We start from the raw sequence: 20,289 nt of genomic DNA, 5'->3' as shown, positions 1-20,289 counted from the left end.
ACGGCGGTCCTGTGGTCTGCCTCGTCCCCGGCTGCGTCAGGCTCGTCGGCTGCCTAAGCTCGGGCACCGCTGCTACGTTGGTCGCTCCGGCCACGCTGCCTCGCGCCGACGCTGATTTGGCAGCCCAGGTGCCGGTGCTCAGCACGCGCTCGTCCGCATGTCGTCCCACCCCGTCCGTCATCGTCGGCCTCATCACGCACTCCGCCGCCACCCCGCCTCCGCCGAGTGGCGTCCCCGACCTCGCGCACGATCGGCTTGATCACCCGCTCTATCGCCGCCACTCACTGTCATGGAGTACAAAAAATCTAGAAGAGGACCTCACCATTTTTGTGGCTTTGCGGCGGGTGTCATCGATGTGCATTTCAATTTAACAATATATTAGAAGATTTTTTATCATTTCCAAAGATGATGTCCATTTCAATTTAACGTACGCGACCCTCTGCTCTATTTTGGCAGCTCATTCAACCCGCAGCCTGGTGACCTCATGACGCCCTCCACCGCACTATAAATTGCACCGCAGCATTGCACTGAAAGCTCCCGACCTACTTACTCATCCACCAATCATCAGTTCATCACACACGCAGCGCAGGCACGAACGACATGGCTGCTGCTCCGGTGGTTGTGCCGCGCATGAAGCTGGGCTCTCAGGAGCTGGAGGTCTCGGCGCAGGGCCTCGGCTGCATGGGCATGTCCGCGGTCTACGGCGAGCGCAAGCCCGAGCAGGACATGATCGCGCTCCTCCGCCACGCCGTCGCCGCCGGCGTCACCTTCCTCGACACCTCCGACATCTACGGCCCCCACACCAACGAGCTCTTGCTCGGCAAGGTAATTACCTTAGTATAGTTCCCGACGTGCTCCTTGGCTCCCTGCTAGTAGTTGCCATATCATTCGCACGCGGATGTCTGACCGGCAAGAGTTCTCTGTGAGATAAAGCAGGCGCTGCAGGGAGGGGCGAGGGAGAAGGTCCAGTTGGCCACGAAATTCGGCATCACGCCGGCCCGGGAGGTTCGCGGCGACCCGGCGTACGTGCGGGCGGCGTGCGAGGGCAGCCTCGCTCGGCTCGGCGTCGACTGCATCGACCTCTACTACCAGCACCGCATCGACAAGAATGTCCCCGTCGAGATCACGGTCAGTACTACGTACAGGACCCTCCGTAAAGAAGTAAAGAAATATAAAAGCGTCTAGATCACTATTGTAGTGATTGACGTACTCCCTACGTACTGTATTACGTAGCACTTGCTCAACTTCGTTTCATTTATACAGATTGAGGGCTTGTAGGTATTGACCAGTCTACCTTCTTGACTTCCGTATGCATGTAGATGGGTGAGATCAAGAAGCTAGTCCAAGAAGGAAAGGTGAAATACGTCGGGTTGTCGGAGGCCTCGGCAGCGACAATAAGAAGGGCACACGCAGTTCATCCCATCACCGCCGTTCAGCTGGAGTGGTCTCTATGGTCAAGAGATGTTGAAGAAGATATAATCCCAACTTGCAGGTTTTTGCAACGACCACAGACCTACCTTTTTCTTTTCACAGTTTGTTTTCAAAATCAGGTTCATAGTACTAACGAAACGTCCTCAAAAAGAACTTAAAAAATATTTTCGGTTTCAGAGAACTTGGCATTGGAATTGTGGCGTACAGTCCACTAGGCAGAGGTTTTCTATCTACTGGACCTAAACTGGTGGACACATTACCAGAGGACGATTTCCGCAAGGTAATGAACTACCCATGCCCATGATCCTTCATTCCTACATGCGGTTAGCTAGCTTACTTTTCTCCTTCCTCCTTTTTCTAACAAATGTATCACATTGCGTTTCCAGAATCTCCCAAGATTTCAACCCGAGAACATGGAGAAGAACGCGACGATATTCGAGCGTGTGAGCGAGATGGCTGCAAGGAAGGGTTGCACGTCGTCGCAGCTCGCGCTGGCTTGGGTTCACCACCAGGGAAGCGATGTCTGCCCCATACCTGGCACAACCAAAGTTGAGAATTTCAGCCAGAACGTGAGAGCATTGTCTGTGCAGCTCACGGCTGAGGAGATGGCTGAGCTGGAATCCTATGCCACCATGGATGCTATCCATGGTGATCGGTACCACAGCGCGTATCTGATGAATTTAAACACCTGGAAAGACTCCGAGACCCCTCCAGTGTCATCCTGGAAAGCCACTTAGTTGGGTATCATGGGAATCATTATGCTGATGCTTCGTTTCACTGTTTTGAAATAGTTGCAAATCAAATAATTTCATGACCACCCCGTGCATGGATGAAATCATGGAACCACCAATTGTTTACTCATGCCTCCGATCCAATTTTTTTTTGTGAGTGCCTCCGATCCAAATTAATTGACACAACTCTTATACAACCTCTATACAATATTGTATAGAGGGCGCATCAATTAATTCGAATAAGATGGAGTAGCACAACCTCCCCATGATACGTTCACAACACTAAGAAGTAAGAAATACCCTTGTATTTGGACATGATGTATCCCCTTAGTTTCTAACTTTTTGACTATACCTATGGCTCTAATTCTCAAGCGACCTATTACCTTTCGATCACCCTAAATATTTACTTCGTCAAATCAAAGAAAACATGCTAATATTCCCGTTCGTTCCCTGCCCTACAACACCAAGGATCTCATTCCTCGCGCGGGTCGTGGGATAGCGACAAAACATGCACCGTCGCCCCCAGTAATGGGTGGGGCTGTTAGTTTGTTTCTGTCCTTTTTCTTTCTTCCGCTTTTTTATTTTCTTTCTTTATTCATTTTTCACATTTATTTTTATTTTTTAGTTTCCAAATTTACGAACTTGTTAGAAAAATAATGAACTATGTTGAAAATTACAAACTATTTTCATATTCATGATTTTTTTAATCGCAAACACTTTTAAAATTCGTAAACTTTATTGAAAATCAATAAGAATTTTCAAATTCATCATTTTTTCAAATAAGAGAATATTTTTCAAAAAAATAACAAGTTTCAAACTCGTGAAAATTATTTGAAATTCATGAACTTATTAAAACAGATAAACATTTTTTTAAATTTGTGGATATTTTTTGAACTCATGAATTCTTTGAAATCCATGAACATCTTTAAATTTAGGGACAATTTTGAAATGCATGAACTTTTATCGACTCCGTGAATATATTTTTATGAATCAGTGGACATTTTTTTTGAACTCGTGACATTTTCTGAACTGGCGAACATTTTTTAATTGGGGAACAGTTTTTTTAATCCATTAACATATTTTGTATTCGCATTAATTTTTTTAGTCAAGGAATTTTTTGAAATAGGAACATTTTAGCAGTTGTGAATGTCCTTTTTAATTCATCAACATTTTGAAAATTTTGGCACATTTTCAAATAGATTAATATTTTTTAAAATTCGTGAACATTTTTAAAAATATGAGAACAGTTTTTAACTTTGCATTTTTTAAATTCGATTTTTAAAAAGCAGGAACAGTTTTCATTTTGTGGACATTTTACGAAATTTGGAAGGAAAAAGGAAAATCATGAGCACTTTTTGAATTTCAAAATATTTTTAAAATCCTTAACATTTTGTATATAAGCCAAAAGTAGAAAGTAGAAGTAAGAAATATAAAATGAAAAAATGAAAGAGAAAAGCAGGACCGCGCCCTCCCCACACATGGGCCGGCATGAAGTGCGCGTCTGGAAGGGGGGTTGCGCATTTGTGCGTCACCCAGCGCCCTATGCGCTAAATAGGAGGTGCCTTTTAAAACATGTCCCAGCCTCCCAGGCAAGCAAACGGGCTGGCACAGTTTCTGGCTACGACTTGCTATGATTCTAAGACTAGCTATGTTTGGATGGATACTATTAAAAAAAAAAAGCTATGTTTGGATGGATTTTACTCCTGATTTATTATTACCTGTTGTACTTCTTGATGTAATATTGCCACGTTATAAATAAAAATGCCAACAGGCTTTCCCTCAAAGAAAAAACACGCCAGAAGCTCTGGCCTTTTGCTGGTGTGGGTGGCAAGATCATAAGAGACATGACAATGACAACCCTGACATATTGCAATTTGCCAAAAGGATATGACTCTGTCCCTCCTCGCAAAAGAAAAAAGATATATATGTCCCATTCGTGCATGCTCATAAGAGACATGACAAGTACAACCCTAACATATTGCAATTTGCCAAACCGATATCACTCTGTCCCTCCTCGCAAAAGGAAAAAGATACGACTCTGACTCATTTCATGCATGCTCAGATCATCCAAATCAAGTAAGATGACAAATCCACCTTTTGAATTTTACCACGAGCCAAACATATAAAATAAAATAAAAACATGCAAAATAGACGTTGATGAATTTTCAATATCAAACAACTAGCCGCCTAGGCAACACAGCCAAATTTAGGGCAATATGCTAGAACTATAATGCAATGCCGGATTCAGTTTAGCCGCTAGTTTAAGTTGGGCAATTTGATTTTTTGCCACAGTTTACTTTGCTCTTTGACAATTTGCCACTGGTTACATAGTAATTGATTTTTTGCCACAACTTAGTTTGGACTTTGATCTTTTACCCTTTTTGCCTCAAAAACAATCATTTAAATTGTAAGTGAAATTATATGCCTAAAAACAGTGGCCAAACTACCCCTTGGCACCTGTTTGACCAAACGAAGGAGCTCCCGTTCATATTTCCCAAGCCGCTGGGTAGGCACTCCCTGCCGCCGCCGCCCTTGCTCGTGCTGCTGCTCGCCGCCGGCCCTTGCTGCTGCCCGCCGCCGGCCCTTGCTGCTCCCCGCACCGGCCCTTGGTGCTTCACGCAGCCCACCGCCGGCCGTTTCAGCTCCCCGCGCCGGCCCTTGGTGCTTCACGCAGGCTCACCTTGCGGCTACCCGCCGCGCCGTTGAATCCGTGCGCTGGTAACCCTAACCCTAAGTGGCCGAGGGAAGGGGGCGGGAGAGAGAGTACTTACCTTCCTCGCCAGGATGCAGCCGTCGCCGCGTGATGCCGCCGTCGGGGACGGGCTCCCGAGAACAAGGGGACGAGCGACCAGTGCGAGAGGAAGGGGATGAGCCTCTCCCGTTCGTGGTCTGGTCAATGTGTGGGGCAGGAGTATTCTGGTACTTTACATGGAACCCACCTAACCGAGGGCAAAAAATCAAAGTCCCAAAAAAGTTGTGGCAAAATATCAAAGACAAAGTAACCAGTGGCAAATTATCAAAGTACAAAATAAGTGGTGGCAAAAAATCAAAAAACCCGTTTAAGCTGGTGCTATTCTTTGATTGATGATCACTTACGTGGCAACAACACTTATTTATCGATTTAGTCCGTGTTCAACCATGAGTAGCACCGCCTATGGATGTAAACAAGTAAGAACTGCGTGGATGATTATTTAGATTATCGATTGCACAATTATTGGTGCCAATTGTATGATAAGAATATTCCGATGACATGTTAGGAGGTACAGATTTATAATTAAACAATGCATGTTAGAGTCTTCAACTCTTAATAAATGGTCTTTGATAGCTAGAGTGGAGATTCGTTACATTGTTAAATCAGTCGCGTACGTAGGTATATTTCCCTGAAAAATATATTTAGGTATATCCAAACAGGTTAAAAATTGCAAGACTGGAAGTTGATCTGCACGAAATTTCTATGTTCTTGAGGAGCGCCAGTAATCTCCGTGGTCGCTCCACACGCTACGAAGTTGTTCATCGTTTTTTTCATTGTGTGTGTTATATCGTGAATCTGTGATGATGACTTGGCATGGCCTCTAACTAATGGTTTTGTTGACGTGGATGGCAAGATGTAGGAGTAGTATATAAGAGACATCACAACAGGCAGCTTGTCACATTGCAATTGCATCATCCTGAGTAAACCTCTCTCGTGTGCTATGATTTGGTTGAGCTACCTAATCAGACGTTAATATATTTTTTTTGATCAGTCAAGGCATGAATGAAATTAACAAATGGCACATGGACGTGGATTCTTCCGAAAAAATGACTCATGTACTTGTTTGACATGCTCGTAATGGGCAAACTCCATCTGGACAGCTCGAAACAGGTTTTCGCTCCGCTTTATGTAAATAAAACTACAGTACCAAATGATAAGGCATTGAGAAAGTCCCGTGAAGTTGATCAATAAAAAAACACGATAAAACTAACCGAGAACTCCAAAAGCGCACAAGAGTACACAGTTAAACTCGTCCAGCGAGTCGCCAAGAAGAAGCGCATGAGACACACCATCGCCGCGGCTGCCCTGCCAAGAGGGTCACGATACGAAGCGCAGCTGCTGTTGCTACAACTCAGGCAGACAAAGTTTTTCACCCTCAGTGTCGGAGGGTAGGGAGAGGACCACGACCTCGCCCCAAGAGGAACATGACACCCACATGCATCGCCCGCCGCCACTGCCGAGGGGCAAAGCTTTCACTCGGCCCCACCCACTGTGTAGCCCGTCATCCGGGGATCGATGTCCCGGCATTATTGGCACCAAGACCGTCCCCACGCCAAGCCTGCAACCACCGACCACCGCTGGGGAGGACCACCATCTCGACCCTGCCCTGCCTGAGAAGAGAGTGAATCATGGGAAACCACACCCACCGAACAAAAAAGAGAGGGGGGGAGAGAGACGGTGGTCCGCTTGGCAGCAGATCTACACCCTCAACAATGGTCAAATCCGGATAAGATGTCCAACGGTGGTCGTGGTACGACAAAGTGAGTACTCCATATAGTCCGCTCAGCATGATGGATGAATCGTGGCGTATTAATGTAGTCCATGTAAGAGTACGCAGTTCAGTGCAACTCTTCATGAACGTTTTTTTTTTGTCTTTTACATTTGTGTCCCTAACTCGAACCCACTACTCAGATTTGCCCCTAATTTTGAAGCATGCTTAAATTTACCCCTCTGCCGTTATGTGCCATTACAGAAATGCCCTTCTGTGCCGTTTCCGTCCGGTCAAAGGGCTTTGACCGTTACATTTTTGCCCCTCTATGCACATGCCACTTACAGGTGGGACCTACCCCAGGAAAAAGAAAAAGAACTCTCTCTCTCTCATCCCCTCTCTGACTTACACATGGACCCCAGCAACATAAAAAACTCTATTCCTGTCTCAGAATCTCTCTCTCTCCCCCTGACATGGCGAGGCTTGGCGGCTCGGCCGGTGGCCATCGCCGGCGAGGGCTAGCGCGCCTGCGCGTGAGGACAACAGTGGCAGGCTCGGGGTGGTCCGGCGGAGGGGTTGGAGCCGCCGCCCGCAGCTATCGCCGGAGTTATCATCGGAGCTACCGCCTGAGAGCACCTGAGATCTTCTGCCGACGAGCCGTTGCTAGCCACCGCGGCCGGAGTCCAAATCGAGCAGCACAAGCATGTCCATGAGCTTTGGCGAGCGCCTCTCCTTCGCCCTGCGCAGTGGATCTGGCCTGGGGCTGCCCGTAGACGACGCCCGGGACGTCGGACTCCGCCATGGCCATCGCTCTTCTCGTCCTAAATTCGACCGCTCTAAGCCATTCTTGACCTACCTGACCCCTGTTCCGTCGTTGAGGAAAGCAGGCGCCCCTACTCCCATCTTCCCCCGGCCGATTCCGTGCCCGGAGCCCCCTGACAGAATCCGGCCACCATGACCAACCTCAGCTGGCTCGGTCGTGCACGCGCCCATCTCCACCATGCCGCTCCTAGTGAGCTTGGCGCGTCTCGCAGCTTGCGTGCCTCGCGCAGGAAGCGCCCTCCTCCCACGGTCATCCTCCTCCCCTACGGCGAGCCGCCGGCGAGCGCAGGCGCTCACGGCCGGGAATGCGTGGACTGCGGGTGTTGACCCTCACAGTGGGTCCCATCGGGCGGAGATGGATGAGAGAGACAGAGTTCTTTTTGTTTTTCCTGGGTAGGTCCCACTGATAAGTGACTGACGCACAGGAGGGCTGAGTTGGCCTAGTTTTCCTTTTATTTTTTAGAGTGGGTCCCGCATGTAAGTGTCACATGGATTCAGGGGCAAATTGTCCGACTAACGTCCAGAAAACGGTCAAAGTCCTTTGACCGGACGGGAACGGCACGGAAGGACATTTCTGTAATGGCACATAACGGCAGAGAGGTAAATTTGAGCATGCTTCAAAATTAAGGGTAAATCTGAGTAGGTGGTTCGAGTTAGGAACAGAAATGCAAATGGCCCTTTTTTTCTTTCAAAACGGAGGCATAAGATTTATTTATTTATTTGGGGGGGGGTAGTTTTATTCCAAAATGATAGGGTTACAGTCAAGAGGCAAGAGTTCCTCTATACATGGGGTCCTCTGTGTAGTCATACAGCAGTGCTACACTCAGTACGACTATATGTCGCCAATCGGTCTGCTATCCTATTTTATTCCCAATAAGCTTCTGAGGAATAAACTCCCGGCTTCCCATCAATGCTTGGATTTCCGCAACCAGATGGCCATACGCTGAGCGAGCTAGGCCATCACCCTGTAAGCATGCTAAGGCCTCGGAATATAGTTAAGAAGAGAATATAGTTTGCTTCACACATGCCCTTATTACAAAATCATCGCTCTCCTGATACTATTCCCTCTAGTTTCTTGGCTCCCGCAGTAACCCAAAGATGAAAGCTTTGCCTCGTTTTGATGTTGTTGAGAACCATTGGAGGCAGGGTACTATTGTACAAAATCATCATTTCAGACGATCCAACTAATAAGCATTGTGAGGGAGGCCATGCCTTTCCATTGAGATGCTCTTGCAGATAAAATGACCCGTCACTCGTTGATGGAGCGCTCCAAGTGGCAAGAGGCCGTGTCTATACGTTCCCAAGACGGAGAACCCGTTGACGCACGTATCTTGGCACGATGACATGGACCGGCTTGCAGAGGCTTATCTACATGCATGCGCGCACATGCGGATGATCGAATTCGTGGTTCGTGTAGGATCGGCAACGGCCGTCTAATCAACGCCAGCCACTCTCGCTCGGTGGATTTGCCTATGATCGATCGTGGTGGCGCCACTAGCACTGGTCTACGAGAAGAGAAGCACCAGCACTAGGTGTGTGTCCCTTTCTCGGATCGGTCAATGGATAGCAACAAAGCCGCTCTGCTTTTTGCGAAGATGACAAATAGCGACGGGCGTGATGTGTAGTATGAGAAGGCAGCATTTTCCGATCAATACCGTCGTACATGGCCTTTCCCTCCGGGCAGCGCCATGTCGCTTGCCTGGTTAGACGTTGTGTGCCAGTATCAAACTGTATCACAAACACGAAACTACTACTACATCCAACACGATCTGATCTCAGTAAAATAGTAAGTACTATTGACCTGACTTCTCACGCGCTACTTGCGTCTGTAAGGCCAACTCCACCGCACGATCCCAAACGGACGTCTGGTTTGGCTGTATTTTGTCCCTTTAGGACGGCAATGGGTTCGTCCATGTCCGCCTCTGTCCGTTTGGTCGTGGGTGCGCCCAGCGCGCGGCCGCATCCCAAATCATGTCCGTGTTGGACGTGATTAAAAAACAGAAAAACTTAAATAAAATGACTTAAAAAAATAAACAAACGTAGTTAAAAAAACTTAAAACTTAAGTTAGGGGTCATGGCCACAAAATGGCCCAATTTTACGGTTCACTTAACGGCCCAGTGCCATAATTAACATAAAAACAAAAAAAACGCCGGCCCGCGCGCTCCTGTCGTGCCCGTCGATATCGTGGCCGACGCCATCTTCAGTGGCCGCCGGTGTCGTCGTCGTCACTGACGAGGTCGACGTAGGCCGGCGGCGTCCAAAGATGGGCCGGCGGTCCGTGGTACGCGGGGGCGGGCTGGACGGCGGCAGGTGCCTGCACCACCTCCTCCCGTGGCGACGCGTCCCGCTCTGGTGACCGCGGCGGCGTGGGGCACCAGTTCACGCCCCCCGCGGCGGAGGCCATCTACTCTGCCGTGCACGACCAGCTCCACCCCTGGCCCACCAGGCCTGGGTGGAACGCGGCCACCGGCGCCTCCTCCATCACCTCCTCCTTCGCCACCATCTCCAGCTCGAGGATGGCGACCTCGCCGGCCGCGGAGCGGGCCATCATCTCCTCGAGGCCCTCCCATTTGGCGCTCATCGTGCGTGTGCATGGAGTCCTTCATGACACACGCCATGAGACGGGCCTCCTCCTCCGCTGTCATGCGAGGAGGTAGTGGTGGCGATGGAGATGGCGAAGGCGACGGCGTGGGCGTGAGGTCGCGCACCCGCCTACGCCCGCGCTCCTGGGGAGCAGCCGCTCGGCGCTCTGGACGTGGCCGCCGCGGCCCCGTCGACGTGCCGGCGATGAAGGACGCCCGCCGCGTGTCGTGCTCGTCCTGGAACCAAGTGTCCCACAGGTCCGAGTCGGGGGCGAACCTGGGTCATAGTAGAGGTCGTCCGGGAGGAGGCGGCGGCGGCGCTCGATCTCTTGGCGGCGCGCACGGCCGCTCACTGGGACCGGCGGGATCGGCACGCGGTCGGCGGACAAATGCCAGTTGTTGGGGAGGTGGGCGTCCCTCCAGGGGAGCGGCGGCATACATCCGCGTTGATGTAGTGCCGGTCGCGCTCGCCGGCGGCCGTGGGGGCGATGGAGAACGCGGGCAGCGCGGGGGCCCGACGCGGTGGTGATGCGGGTTCCTCCTTCTTCACGGAGCCGCGGCGGCGTCCCGACGAGGAGCCAGAGCCTCGCGGTTGTGCTTTCCCTTGCGACCGTAGTTCCATAGCCCCATGGCTGCGGGCAGCCGGCCGGCGAGTTCGAGGCTAGGGTTTGGGGTTGTCGGGTTTCGAGGAGGGCGCGGGGTGGAGTGAGGGAGTGTAGACGACGACCGGTCCACGGCTTCCTCATTTAAGAAGGACCGCGACCGTTCACTGGGCGGATGACAGGTGGGGTCGCCCGCGCGTGCGCATTGATGTTGGCGGGTGGGAGGTAGGTGGCCGCCTGCCACGCGGCCCCGACGCGGACGTTCGACGCGTCCGTTCGCTGTCCGCCGCGACCCAAACCCGGCGCATGTGTTGCGCTCGAAATGGGTCGGCCCGGACACAAAATGGACCAGATAGGTCCGGGTCGTCGCGCGCTGGGCCGCCTCGTTTGTCCCTTTTATCTCAAACGGACGGGGTCGGACAGCATGAGTCGCGCGGTGGAGTTGGGCTAAATGGGGTCCATTCAGGTCTACCAGTTTTGCATTTTGCGTAGTCGTCTGCTTGCCGACAGGGCCAATCTCAGAGCTCTGGAGATGTCCATGGCAAAATTAAACAATAGGATTTGCTTGTTTGAGAACCCCTGGAGAGTAGCTGCTGCTTCGGCACCAAGGCGAGAAAGGGAGAGCCAGATGCCAAACACAGAGACATATTTTCCTGCAGTCCAAAATTTTATACTGTAACCGTTTGGCGTGGGCGCTGTCCGTCCGACCATCCGCCTGTCTACGTCCATCGTCAAGTCCGGCGCTTTTGGTCCGTCTCGAGAGCGAAACAACGGCCGGCGGATCGCCCAGTTTCTCGTTGGGCGGGCGTGCCTACGCCTTCGTCGGACTAGTACAATCTCGTAGCCGGTCGCTTGAGACCAGGCACGCTGCTCGAGGGAACGGCTACCGCTCCCTCGTGCTTCTCGCTTTGCGGCGCCAATGCGCGATCGGCGCGCCACTCAAGAGCTGCTGTTCCCTCTTTTCCATTTTTCATATATTTTTCCTGTGTTTGTCTGCAGCATCAAAAAGATAGGACGTCGATAACTACCGTACGTTCGGTCTGGGGGAGTACCAGACCGAACGAAAGATTCGGTACGCCATCTTAGCCCCGCCGAACGAAATCTTTCGGCACGAGAGGCCGCCTGCCCGAACGCCCATTACCACTGCCCCTACATGCCCTTTTTTAGGAACACCGCCTTACAGGCCCTTTCTCTATTGAAACAAAAAAAACACAGAGGCGCAACAAAAAGCCTTTCTTTGCTGGGACAAACAACAAATTGCCATGGATCATATGTAAAGTAAAATTTTCAAAGAAAATTAGAGTAAAAATGCCAGTCCCATAAAGTTGGTTTGGCATGAAAAAAAAAAAACCATTAGCGATTACGTTGACATGTATGTAAACGGTAATATAGGTAAATTTGCCCTTTTTTCCATTTGAAGGTCGACAATATAGGTAAACTTGCCATGTCAAAAAGGTAAAAATTGTCATGGCCAAATAAAACAGTAAAATTTTAACAAAAAATAAATAGGAAATAGAGGTTAAAAATGAAATTGCCATGGCGTTATAGATAAAATTGGCATGGCAAATCGAAAGAAAATTTGCCATCTTTTTTTTCATTTCAAGGTCCTATATTGCCGTGGCAATATAGGTAAACTTGCCATGACAAAAAGGTAAAAATTGCCATGAAAAAACAAAAAAGTAAAATTTTAACAAAAACATAGAAATAGAGGTAAAAGAAATTGCCATGGTGTTGCAGATCAATTTTCCAGGTGAATATAGGAAAAATTGACATGGCAAATTGATAGAAAAATTTGCCATCTTTTTTTCCCATTTGAAGGTCCTATATTGCCATAGCAATATAGGTAAACTTGCCATGTCAAGAAGGTTAAAATTGCCATGGAAAAAAAATTTAACAAAAAATAGAAATAGAGATTAAAAAAAGAAATTGCCATGTCGTTACAGATAAATTTGCCATGTCAACATAGGAAAAATTTCCATAGCAAATTGAAAGAAAAAAATCCATATTTTTTTTCATTTGAAGGTCCAATATTGCCATGGAAAAATAGGGAAACTTGCCATGTCAAAACGGTAAAAATTGCCATGGCAATAAATTGATAAAATTCTCGTAGAAAAATAGAGGTTAAAAAATTATTGCCATGGCGTTATACATAGATTTTCCATGCCAATATTGGGGAAATTGCCATGGCAAATTAAAAGAAAATTTTGCCAATTTTTAATCAATTGAAGGTAAAATTTCGATGTCATCAATACAAAACTCTTGACATTGCCACAACACAAATTCCTGTTTACAAAAGCCAAAAGTTATGAATTTTTTTGCCATGGCAAAATCACTTTACGGCCCATGGCAAATTATAGCTTTTGCTACGTTAGCAAAATACACTTGCCATGGCACAACTCATTTTTTTTAGAAAAGAATAAGCCATTGAAGGCAACATATTATGTTTTTTGCCACCGCAATAAAATAATGTAATTTGTCACGACAATAAAATTTAAGTTGCCATGGCAACATAATTTTGAGTTCCCAAAATGGCGAAAAACATAATTTGAGTTTGCCAGAAATTATAATTTCTAAAATGTCGTCGCGAAAAAGGTATTAATGGTCGACGTGTGGGAAAACATCTACACTTGCCATGGCAAAGCACATGTTAAGTTTTTATGGCAATTGTTAAATTGGCGTGCAAAAAGAACTCCAAAAAATACCATGGCAAAAAACAAATTTACATCCCATGGCAAAAAAAACCTAAAATGCAATGATCAACTCGTTGCCATATGACCATATGACACATAGTTACTAAAAACCCTACATTTGCCATATAACCATTAGAAAACAACAATCTGTGATGGGCCGTGATATTAAGACAAAATCTATCAAAACTATTGTCATGTGTGAATGAACTAACAATTTATAAAGTTGCCATGGTATTGGAATTTGTAATGATCTAAGAAATTGCCATGTTGTGCTGAACATCATGATTAGAAATTGCCATGTATTATAGAACCAAAAACCTAAATTTGTGCACTACTCACATGGCAAAGTTAGTAACTACAAAAATCACAGAAAAAATTTGTGTTCTACTCAGATTTTAGTGTAGCATGGCAAATTTAGGGACTATTTCATACACAAGCAGTGGGGAAATGTGTTCAAAAAAGCTCATGGTACTCAGCATCTAGCAAAATTCATCAGGCATCAGTAAAAAATGGGGGAAGTAGGACGTTGTACTACAGATGCACACACAGAACTGCAAAAGGAGAGCGGCGCGCGCATCGACCTGTCGGATCCCCCTCGCCCGTGGTGTAACTCGAGCTCGAGCACCTCCACGCCGGGCTCCCTTCTGAGGATGGACGCCGTTTGTGAGGAGCCCATCTTGTCGCCCCGCCGCGGACGCATGGCGCTGTCCCAGGGGACTCGTCGCCGGGCACCCGACTTCGCTCTCCGCCCGGTGCACGCCGGGAATCGCTGGAGCGTCGCTGCCTCCCCCAATTCACCGGACGGGAGCAGAGATGGCACGGCGCTGCGCTGCTCCACCACCGCTCTCTTCGCGTGACCACACCTCGAGCCGGGCGGTGAGCTTGAGGAGGGGAGACGACCTAGATGCCCGCCGCGACGGCGTAGGCGAGCGGGGCGCTCTGCCTCGGCCACGGCCGCACCTCTAGCCGGTGGGAGCGGACCAGAGTCACGCCGCGCTCCGGTCAACATCGCCTGAACGAGCTCGAGCAGGGGAGATGGCTACCTCGGTGGCGGCTCGAGGAGTGGAAACGGCTACCGCGGTGGCGCAGGCGAGCGGGCGGCGCTTGGCCTCCTCCACGACCGCACCTCTACGCCGGCGAGGATCACGCGGATTTATGCGGCCTCGGCCCCGCCCAACGCGGCGGCGCGGGGAGCTGGCGGCAGCGGCGATCCAGAGAGACGCTGTGAAGAGGAAGAGTGGGTGAGGGAAAGAAAAGGATAAGGTTGCGGGGGAGAAGGAGATGAGGTCGTTCGGGAGTTGGGAGGAAAATCCCGAACTAATTCTCTGTTGACTTGGCAGTTTCACATGCTCTAAGATTTGTGCAAATCATGGACCAAGTGCTAAAATCCTGACGTTCGGGAGTTATCGATTCCGAAAAGATAAGTCACGCTCTCGTAGACGTTTTCCGACGCGTACGTACGTGGGAGACTTTTTCAAACTTGTATAGAAAAACAAAACACATTATATTTTCTCTCTACAGCACTAAAAAAAGATGGAACACTGAGCCGCTCTTGAGCAACAGAGCCGCTCGTTTCGGGTCCGGAGCGGGTGAATCAATCCAGCGCGAAAAATCCCGAGAGTTCCACTTGGGAATCCAACAAAAAGATCCGGGGTGCACCGTGCGCGCCGTCCTAATCAGCCCCCGGTCAGCAGTAAACAAGCGTGCCGCTGCGCGTAACCATCCCGACGTTGCCATGCCGTCTCGACGTATTGATGGGGAAATAGACGGCTTCCCGGGAAATGAATCCACCCCAGAATCGCTTGGATCACATGCCGCACGTCACGTCCGCAGGGAAGAGAAGATGCCCGCAGAAAATTCCCGGCCTCGCACTGCACTTGCGTCTCGGGAAGACGATGCGGTGCGTGCCGTGCGTCGTCTGATGAATTGCCCCGGTTGGTGGAGGTGCTACGCCAGGAAATGGATAATCTGCACTTTTAATCTGTTAAAGTTTGAGGCCGGTAGCAACAAACGGATAGATGATCGATCATGTGAAGAAAGAAAGAAAGAAAGAAACCTGGATCGCTTGGTGGTGGAAGCCCTTGATGGCTGGGCTGGATGCCTTCCCATGGCGTCCCGGCTTGTTATACGTTATCCTTAGCCAGGAACTACGATGAGCTGGACGGATGCCAATCATACCCTGATGAATCTTTTAGCAACCATGTGCATCGACGAAGAAAAGAAAATGGCTTTCCACCACCAACAAGGCCGGCTCGCTTTTATGGAGGACTACTGCTACAACAAACCGCTTGACCAAAACCAAATCAGGAAATGGAAACAACGAAACAGCATCAATTTCTACTAGTATGTATAAAACCTAGGCAAGTAGTACTAGCTTTTTTTTTTGTGTGAGATCGGCAAAAACGATGGTGTTTGGAAGCATATTCGCTGGATGCCTATCCTATTATCCCAAGAGGAAGAGGAACATTGTGCGTGGCGCACGAGGCCTGCTGCCGCCCGCCGGTGCGGACAAAAGCGGCCACCCAAACGGCTATAATTAGGCGGTTCGGGAGCGCAAACGCTCCACAGCCTCCTGCCTGCACGTTTAACTTCACTTCGTTGCGCAACGCGAGCAAATTACCCTCCTCTCCTCCGGAGCCCCACCCCAGCACCGCACGGCCCGACCGAGACCTCCGTAACGGGAAGGGAAACGCCAGGATCCGTAAGACCTCCAGAGAGGCAGGGCCTAGAGCCACCCAACCAACCACCGGAGCGGCGCGGAGTCGGAGCCCCCCGCGCAGCGGCGCAGCTCCCCGCCGGCGATCGCACGCTCGGGACGATTCCGGCGGCTCCGTCGCCCCACGCGCTCCATTGGAGGAGCCCTCGCCCTCGCCCCCGCCCCGCGCGCGGCTGCCTTGGAGGGGAATTGCTTCCTGTCCCCCGTCCCTTGCCTGCGCTGGCGGCGGGCTCCTCCTGACCGCCGCGATGCCCGAGGCCGGCCGCTACACCCACAAGAAGGACGACGGCATCTGCAACAGCGTCTGCGGCGAGGTGAGCCATTCCCCTCCCCCCTGCCCAGATCTGCCCTCTTCGCTGCGGCGGGGTTGATTCCCTAGCCCCGAGATGCGTGCTTCCCTTGTCGGGATGCCTGGAGCATTAGGCCCGCGCCGCATGCTTGCCGCCTTGCACCTCGATTCGGTCCTCGTGCCGTCGTCGATGCGTGCGTGCTGCTTTATTTTTTTTTTCTTCGCAAGCTCCAAATTGCGGTTGGGATGCCGGTCGGAATTTGGTGGGATTGGGAGCAGAGGAGGGAGGCCCTCTGCTCTTCCATGCTTTTGCTTCGGATGATGGAGGGGATATTGTTAGGTGGAGCCACGGAGTTCGGATTCCTCACGCCTTTTTGGAGGTACAAGAATCTCGCGACGTGTCGGAACTGCGTGTTTTTGGGCTGCTATCCCCAACCGTGGTACCACTAATATTTCTTGCAACGAGCAGGGGGCTTTTCTGCTTCTTTCTTCGTTCACGAGCACCTGTGCTGTGAAAACTTCGCTGGCCTGCAAAATTGCATGTTTAAGGTCGACTGTTCAACCCTAAAATTTGGTTGGGAAAGGGGCGCAGCTTTTGGTTAGTTATCAGTACCGGTATGTCTGTAGCTAGCGTTCTTGTTGATAGCGCTGGTCTCGATTGTAGCTTGGACATTTTGATTTCCCACCGCTCTAGGTTCAGCTGTTGCCGTCTTGCATAATCTTGCCAACCTCGCGCTTCATTATTTGTGACTGATGTTGTCCTTATCCTTTTGGACTCGTGCTTGTAGCTCTGGCGCTAGTTCTTCATTGGTTCGTTACTGTAGTAGTTTACTAGTTTTACACGCTGGTGGTCAGTTTCTGATGACCTTTTCATGCAACCTTTTATGGCTGTAGCATAACTTGTTGTGAAAAGGGAATGTTCCGCAACTGCTTTGGGAGGTTATATCCTTTTGGCAAGCAGGCTTTGGTTATTGCCGTGCAGGCATGTGTTTGTTCCTGCTTTAGGGATATAGACTTTACAGAGTATACATGTGTGTGCCTGACTTTTAAATGGTTGCCTCAAGTAGTTGTGCTAGGTCTTCAGTTTGTGTCGAGCGGTGGAAATGCTCTGGTTGTGTAGTAAGTTACCTTGTTCTTGCCGTTTTTGATGGCGTGATCTGGTAACACCCTTTTGTCATCAGCAAGTGAAAAGTTGGATATCTGTGCTCACACATGAGCTTTTCAAGCCATGTTTTTTCCTCATACGCCTGTCCTCGAATGCAAAATTTCGTAATTCAGTAATTTAGTCTGTTGCCTCTGAACCAGAACGAACAGCATGCTCATCTTCTGTTCCGTGCATCGACGAGTTGCAGGACAGTAGACCTGTTTTTCCTTGCATCTGAGCCTGTCCTCAAATGTGATTCACCAAATGATTCCCAATTACGTGTTATATTTCCTGATGATTTTTAGGTAAATTGCTCAGCTTAAAATATCCCTTGGCAGCATCAAATTTATATTCAGCCATATGTTTTGCTACCTCTGAACCTGAATGAACCGATGTTAAAACGCTCCTTCAGTCATGTGTACCAGTATGTCAATGCCTGGTGTTCTTATTTCCTTCATGAATTTACTTATGTCTATTCTTGCTTTCTTATCTAATTTATGAATTCATTCACTTGCAGCCCACCTCAAAGGCAGTTATGGCCATGTCAAGGCTCAAGTGTGCGCTTCGGGGGTTTGATTTCAGGGTAATTCTGGCCCTCTTGATTGGTGTGCCACTGGTAATGTTAATGATATATGCGCATGGTCAGAAGGTCACATACTTCCTCCGGCCAATCTGGGAATCTCCTCCGGAGCCCTTCAAGATAATCCCTCACTACTACAATGAGAATGTCACTATGGAGAACCTCTGCAAGCTACATGGGTGGAAAGTCAGGGAGACCCCACGCCGTGTTTTCGATGCTGTCCTCTTCAGCAATGAGCTTGATATCCTTGAACTCCGTTGGAATGAACTGAGCCCCTATGTGTCAGAGTTCGTCCTGCTCGAGTCCAACTCAACTTTCACTGGTGTGATAAAGCCCCTCTACTTCAAGGAAAACCGCGATCGATTTAGATTTGCTGAATCGCGGCTGACCTATGGCACATATGGGGGAAGATTCATGAAGGGGGAAAATCCATTTGTTGAGGAGTCATTTCAGAGGGTTGCCCTGGACCAGCTCATTAGGATTGCAAGAATTGAAGATGACGACATATTGATCATGTCAGATGTTGATGAAATCCCAAGTGGCCACACCATCAATCTCTTGAGATGGTGTGACGACACTCCTAAGATACTCCATCTTCAGCTCAGGAATTATCTGTACTCATTTGAGTTTTTTCTGGATGACAAGAGTTGGAGGGCGTCAATTCACAGGTATGTGTCTGGGAAGACAAGATATGCTCATTTTCGGCAGACAGATGAGCTTCTTGCCGATTCAGGGTGGCACTGCAGTTTTTGTTTCCGTCACATCAGTGATTTTGCCTTCAAGATGAAAGCTTATAGCCATGTGGATAGGATTAGATTCAAGTACTTCCTGAACCCTGAGAGGATTCAAGATGTCATTTGCAGAGGGGCGGATCTTTTTGACATGCTTCCTGAAGAGTATACGTTCCAAGAGATCATTGCGAAGTTGGGCAACATTCCAAGCACATTCTCTGCTGTTCATCTTCCTAGTTATCTGCTTCAGAATGTTGACCGGTACCGTTATCTTCTCCCCGGGAACTGCAGGAGAGAAAGTGGCTAGGTTCTGTGGTTTACTTTGCAAGCTGCTGTGCATGGGTGCCACTGCCTACGCTGCTTGAGAGTGGTTGGCTGTTGCAATTGCATCTGATATGATTGGCTAAGTTGGACGGTTGCTTGGGCTAGTGGTTATGGACAAGTTCATGATTTTGTGCCGTGTAATGGAACATTGGAGGATATGACAGCATAGCGCATGCTTGATCATTACCTTCCCAGAAGAGCTCAACGGTGTATGCTTACCACCAGAAGTCATTGCCATTCATATTTCCTCCCTGATTGATGTGTAAACTCAGAGCTGTAATGGAGAAATGAACACTATGTGAGATTTCAGATTTATATGCTGTACAAGTGGCCTTACCCTGCTGATAATTACATATGCATGTGTTCATATTTTTCACCTTGGTGCTCTGTTTCTTGTGTTGATGGCACCGATGAAAATCTGATTTCCTCACTACTGGATTTTCTGATTCCCATCGTAAGAAGTTCTGGCTTCCAAGACTGTTTTGAAACTTAGGTGACCGACCGGGTAAGTACAACTTCTGCATTTGGCAGCTGTGAACAGACTTGAAAGGTGCCGTGGCAAAAAAAAGTTGCAGGGGAATGTTGGTAACCCTTGGACTGACATCTGGACATGTCGAAATCTTGGTGCTTGGTAATGGCTGTATCATCTGTTCAGTTTTTCTCATGCATGTTTTCCTGCTCCTTGTTTTTCTAAGTTATTGCTTTTGTGTTACGGGGTCTTGTAAATGGTCTCGAAGGCTTCTTGCTGAACAAACCTCCTTAAGATGTTTGGTCATTCAGCATTTCTTGCCTGGTTCCGGTGAATCAATTATGCTCTGTTTGTCTTATTTGTTTGACGCAGTTGACTCCATTGTGCTGGAATGTGCGAGTTTCCAAGTATCATGCAATAGGTTTCTTTGTGTTTGGCCTTTTTCTGTTCTGAAGTTTAAAACTGAAGGAATATTCCCTCAGTTGTTTACGAGTTGTGTTCAGTAGCAAGGGTTTTTGCACCAATCCCTTATCGGAAGCTGAAGACCCTTTTTGTTTATGTTGTAGTATCAATGCAGTTTGCTAATTTAAATGTATACCAAAATATAAGACGTTTTGGTAGGCTAAGTTTAGTCTACCAAAACGTCATATATTTTGGAACGGAGGTAGTAGTAGATTAAAGAATGATGGTGCACCATATACTAATTGTGCATGTGGT

At 48.8% G+C, this 20,289-nt stretch overlaps 2 protein-coding genes and 2 long non-coding RNA genes across 4 annotated transcripts; 2 read left to right on the top strand and 2 right to left on the bottom strand.

The window, feature by feature from the left end:
• Nucleotides 1-528: 528 nt before the first annotated feature.
• LOC109773338 (probable aldo-keto reductase 3) lies at nucleotides 529-2,245 on the top strand. Its single transcript, XM_020332033.4, has 5 exons — nucleotides 529-825; nucleotides 937-1,128; nucleotides 1,320-1,492; nucleotides 1,609-1,711; nucleotides 1,818-2,245. The coding sequence occupies exons 1-5, from the start codon at nucleotides 601-603 to the stop codon at nucleotides 2,166-2,168; spliced, it is 1,044 nt and encodes a 347-aa protein (XP_020187622.1). The 5' UTR covers nucleotides 529-600; the 3' UTR covers nucleotides 2,169-2,245.
• Nucleotides 2,246-11,162: 8,917 nt separating this feature from the next.
• LOC109773337 (uncharacterized) lies at nucleotides 11,163-14,676 on the bottom strand. The gene is made up of 2 exons (XR_012202944.1): nucleotides 13,901-14,676; nucleotides 11,163-11,622 (listed from the first exon to the last, which is right to left on the bottom strand). It is a non-coding gene; the product is annotated as an uncharacterized lncRNA (long non-coding RNA).
• Nucleotides 14,677-14,777: 101 nt separating this feature from the next.
• On the bottom strand, nucleotides 14,778-15,867 carry LOC120973534 (uncharacterized). Its single transcript, XR_005768587.2, has 2 exons — nucleotides 15,376-15,867; nucleotides 14,778-15,287 (listed from the first exon to the last, which is right to left on the bottom strand). It is a non-coding gene; the product is annotated as an uncharacterized lncRNA (long non-coding RNA).
• On the top strand, nucleotides 15,863-19,418 carry LOC109773322 (uncharacterized). The gene is made up of 2 exons (XM_020332020.4): nucleotides 15,863-16,349; nucleotides 17,986-19,418. Exons 1-2 carry the CDS (start codon nucleotides 16,284-16,286, stop codon nucleotides 19,084-19,086), a joined length of 1,167 nt encoding a protein of 388 aa, XP_020187609.1. The 5' UTR covers nucleotides 15,863-16,283; the 3' UTR covers nucleotides 19,087-19,418.
• Nucleotides 19,419-20,289: the final 871 nt, after the last annotated feature.

Source organism: Aegilops tauschii, chromosome 2, assembly GCF_002575655.3.
Source record: "Aegilops tauschii subsp. strangulata cultivar AL8/78 chromosome 2, Aet v6.0, whole genome shotgun sequence".
In the NCBI taxonomy this organism is placed as follows: domain Eukaryota; kingdom Viridiplantae; phylum Streptophyta; class Magnoliopsida; order Poales; family Poaceae; genus Aegilops; species Aegilops tauschii.
This window is presented reverse-complemented; position numbering and strand designations above follow the sequence as displayed.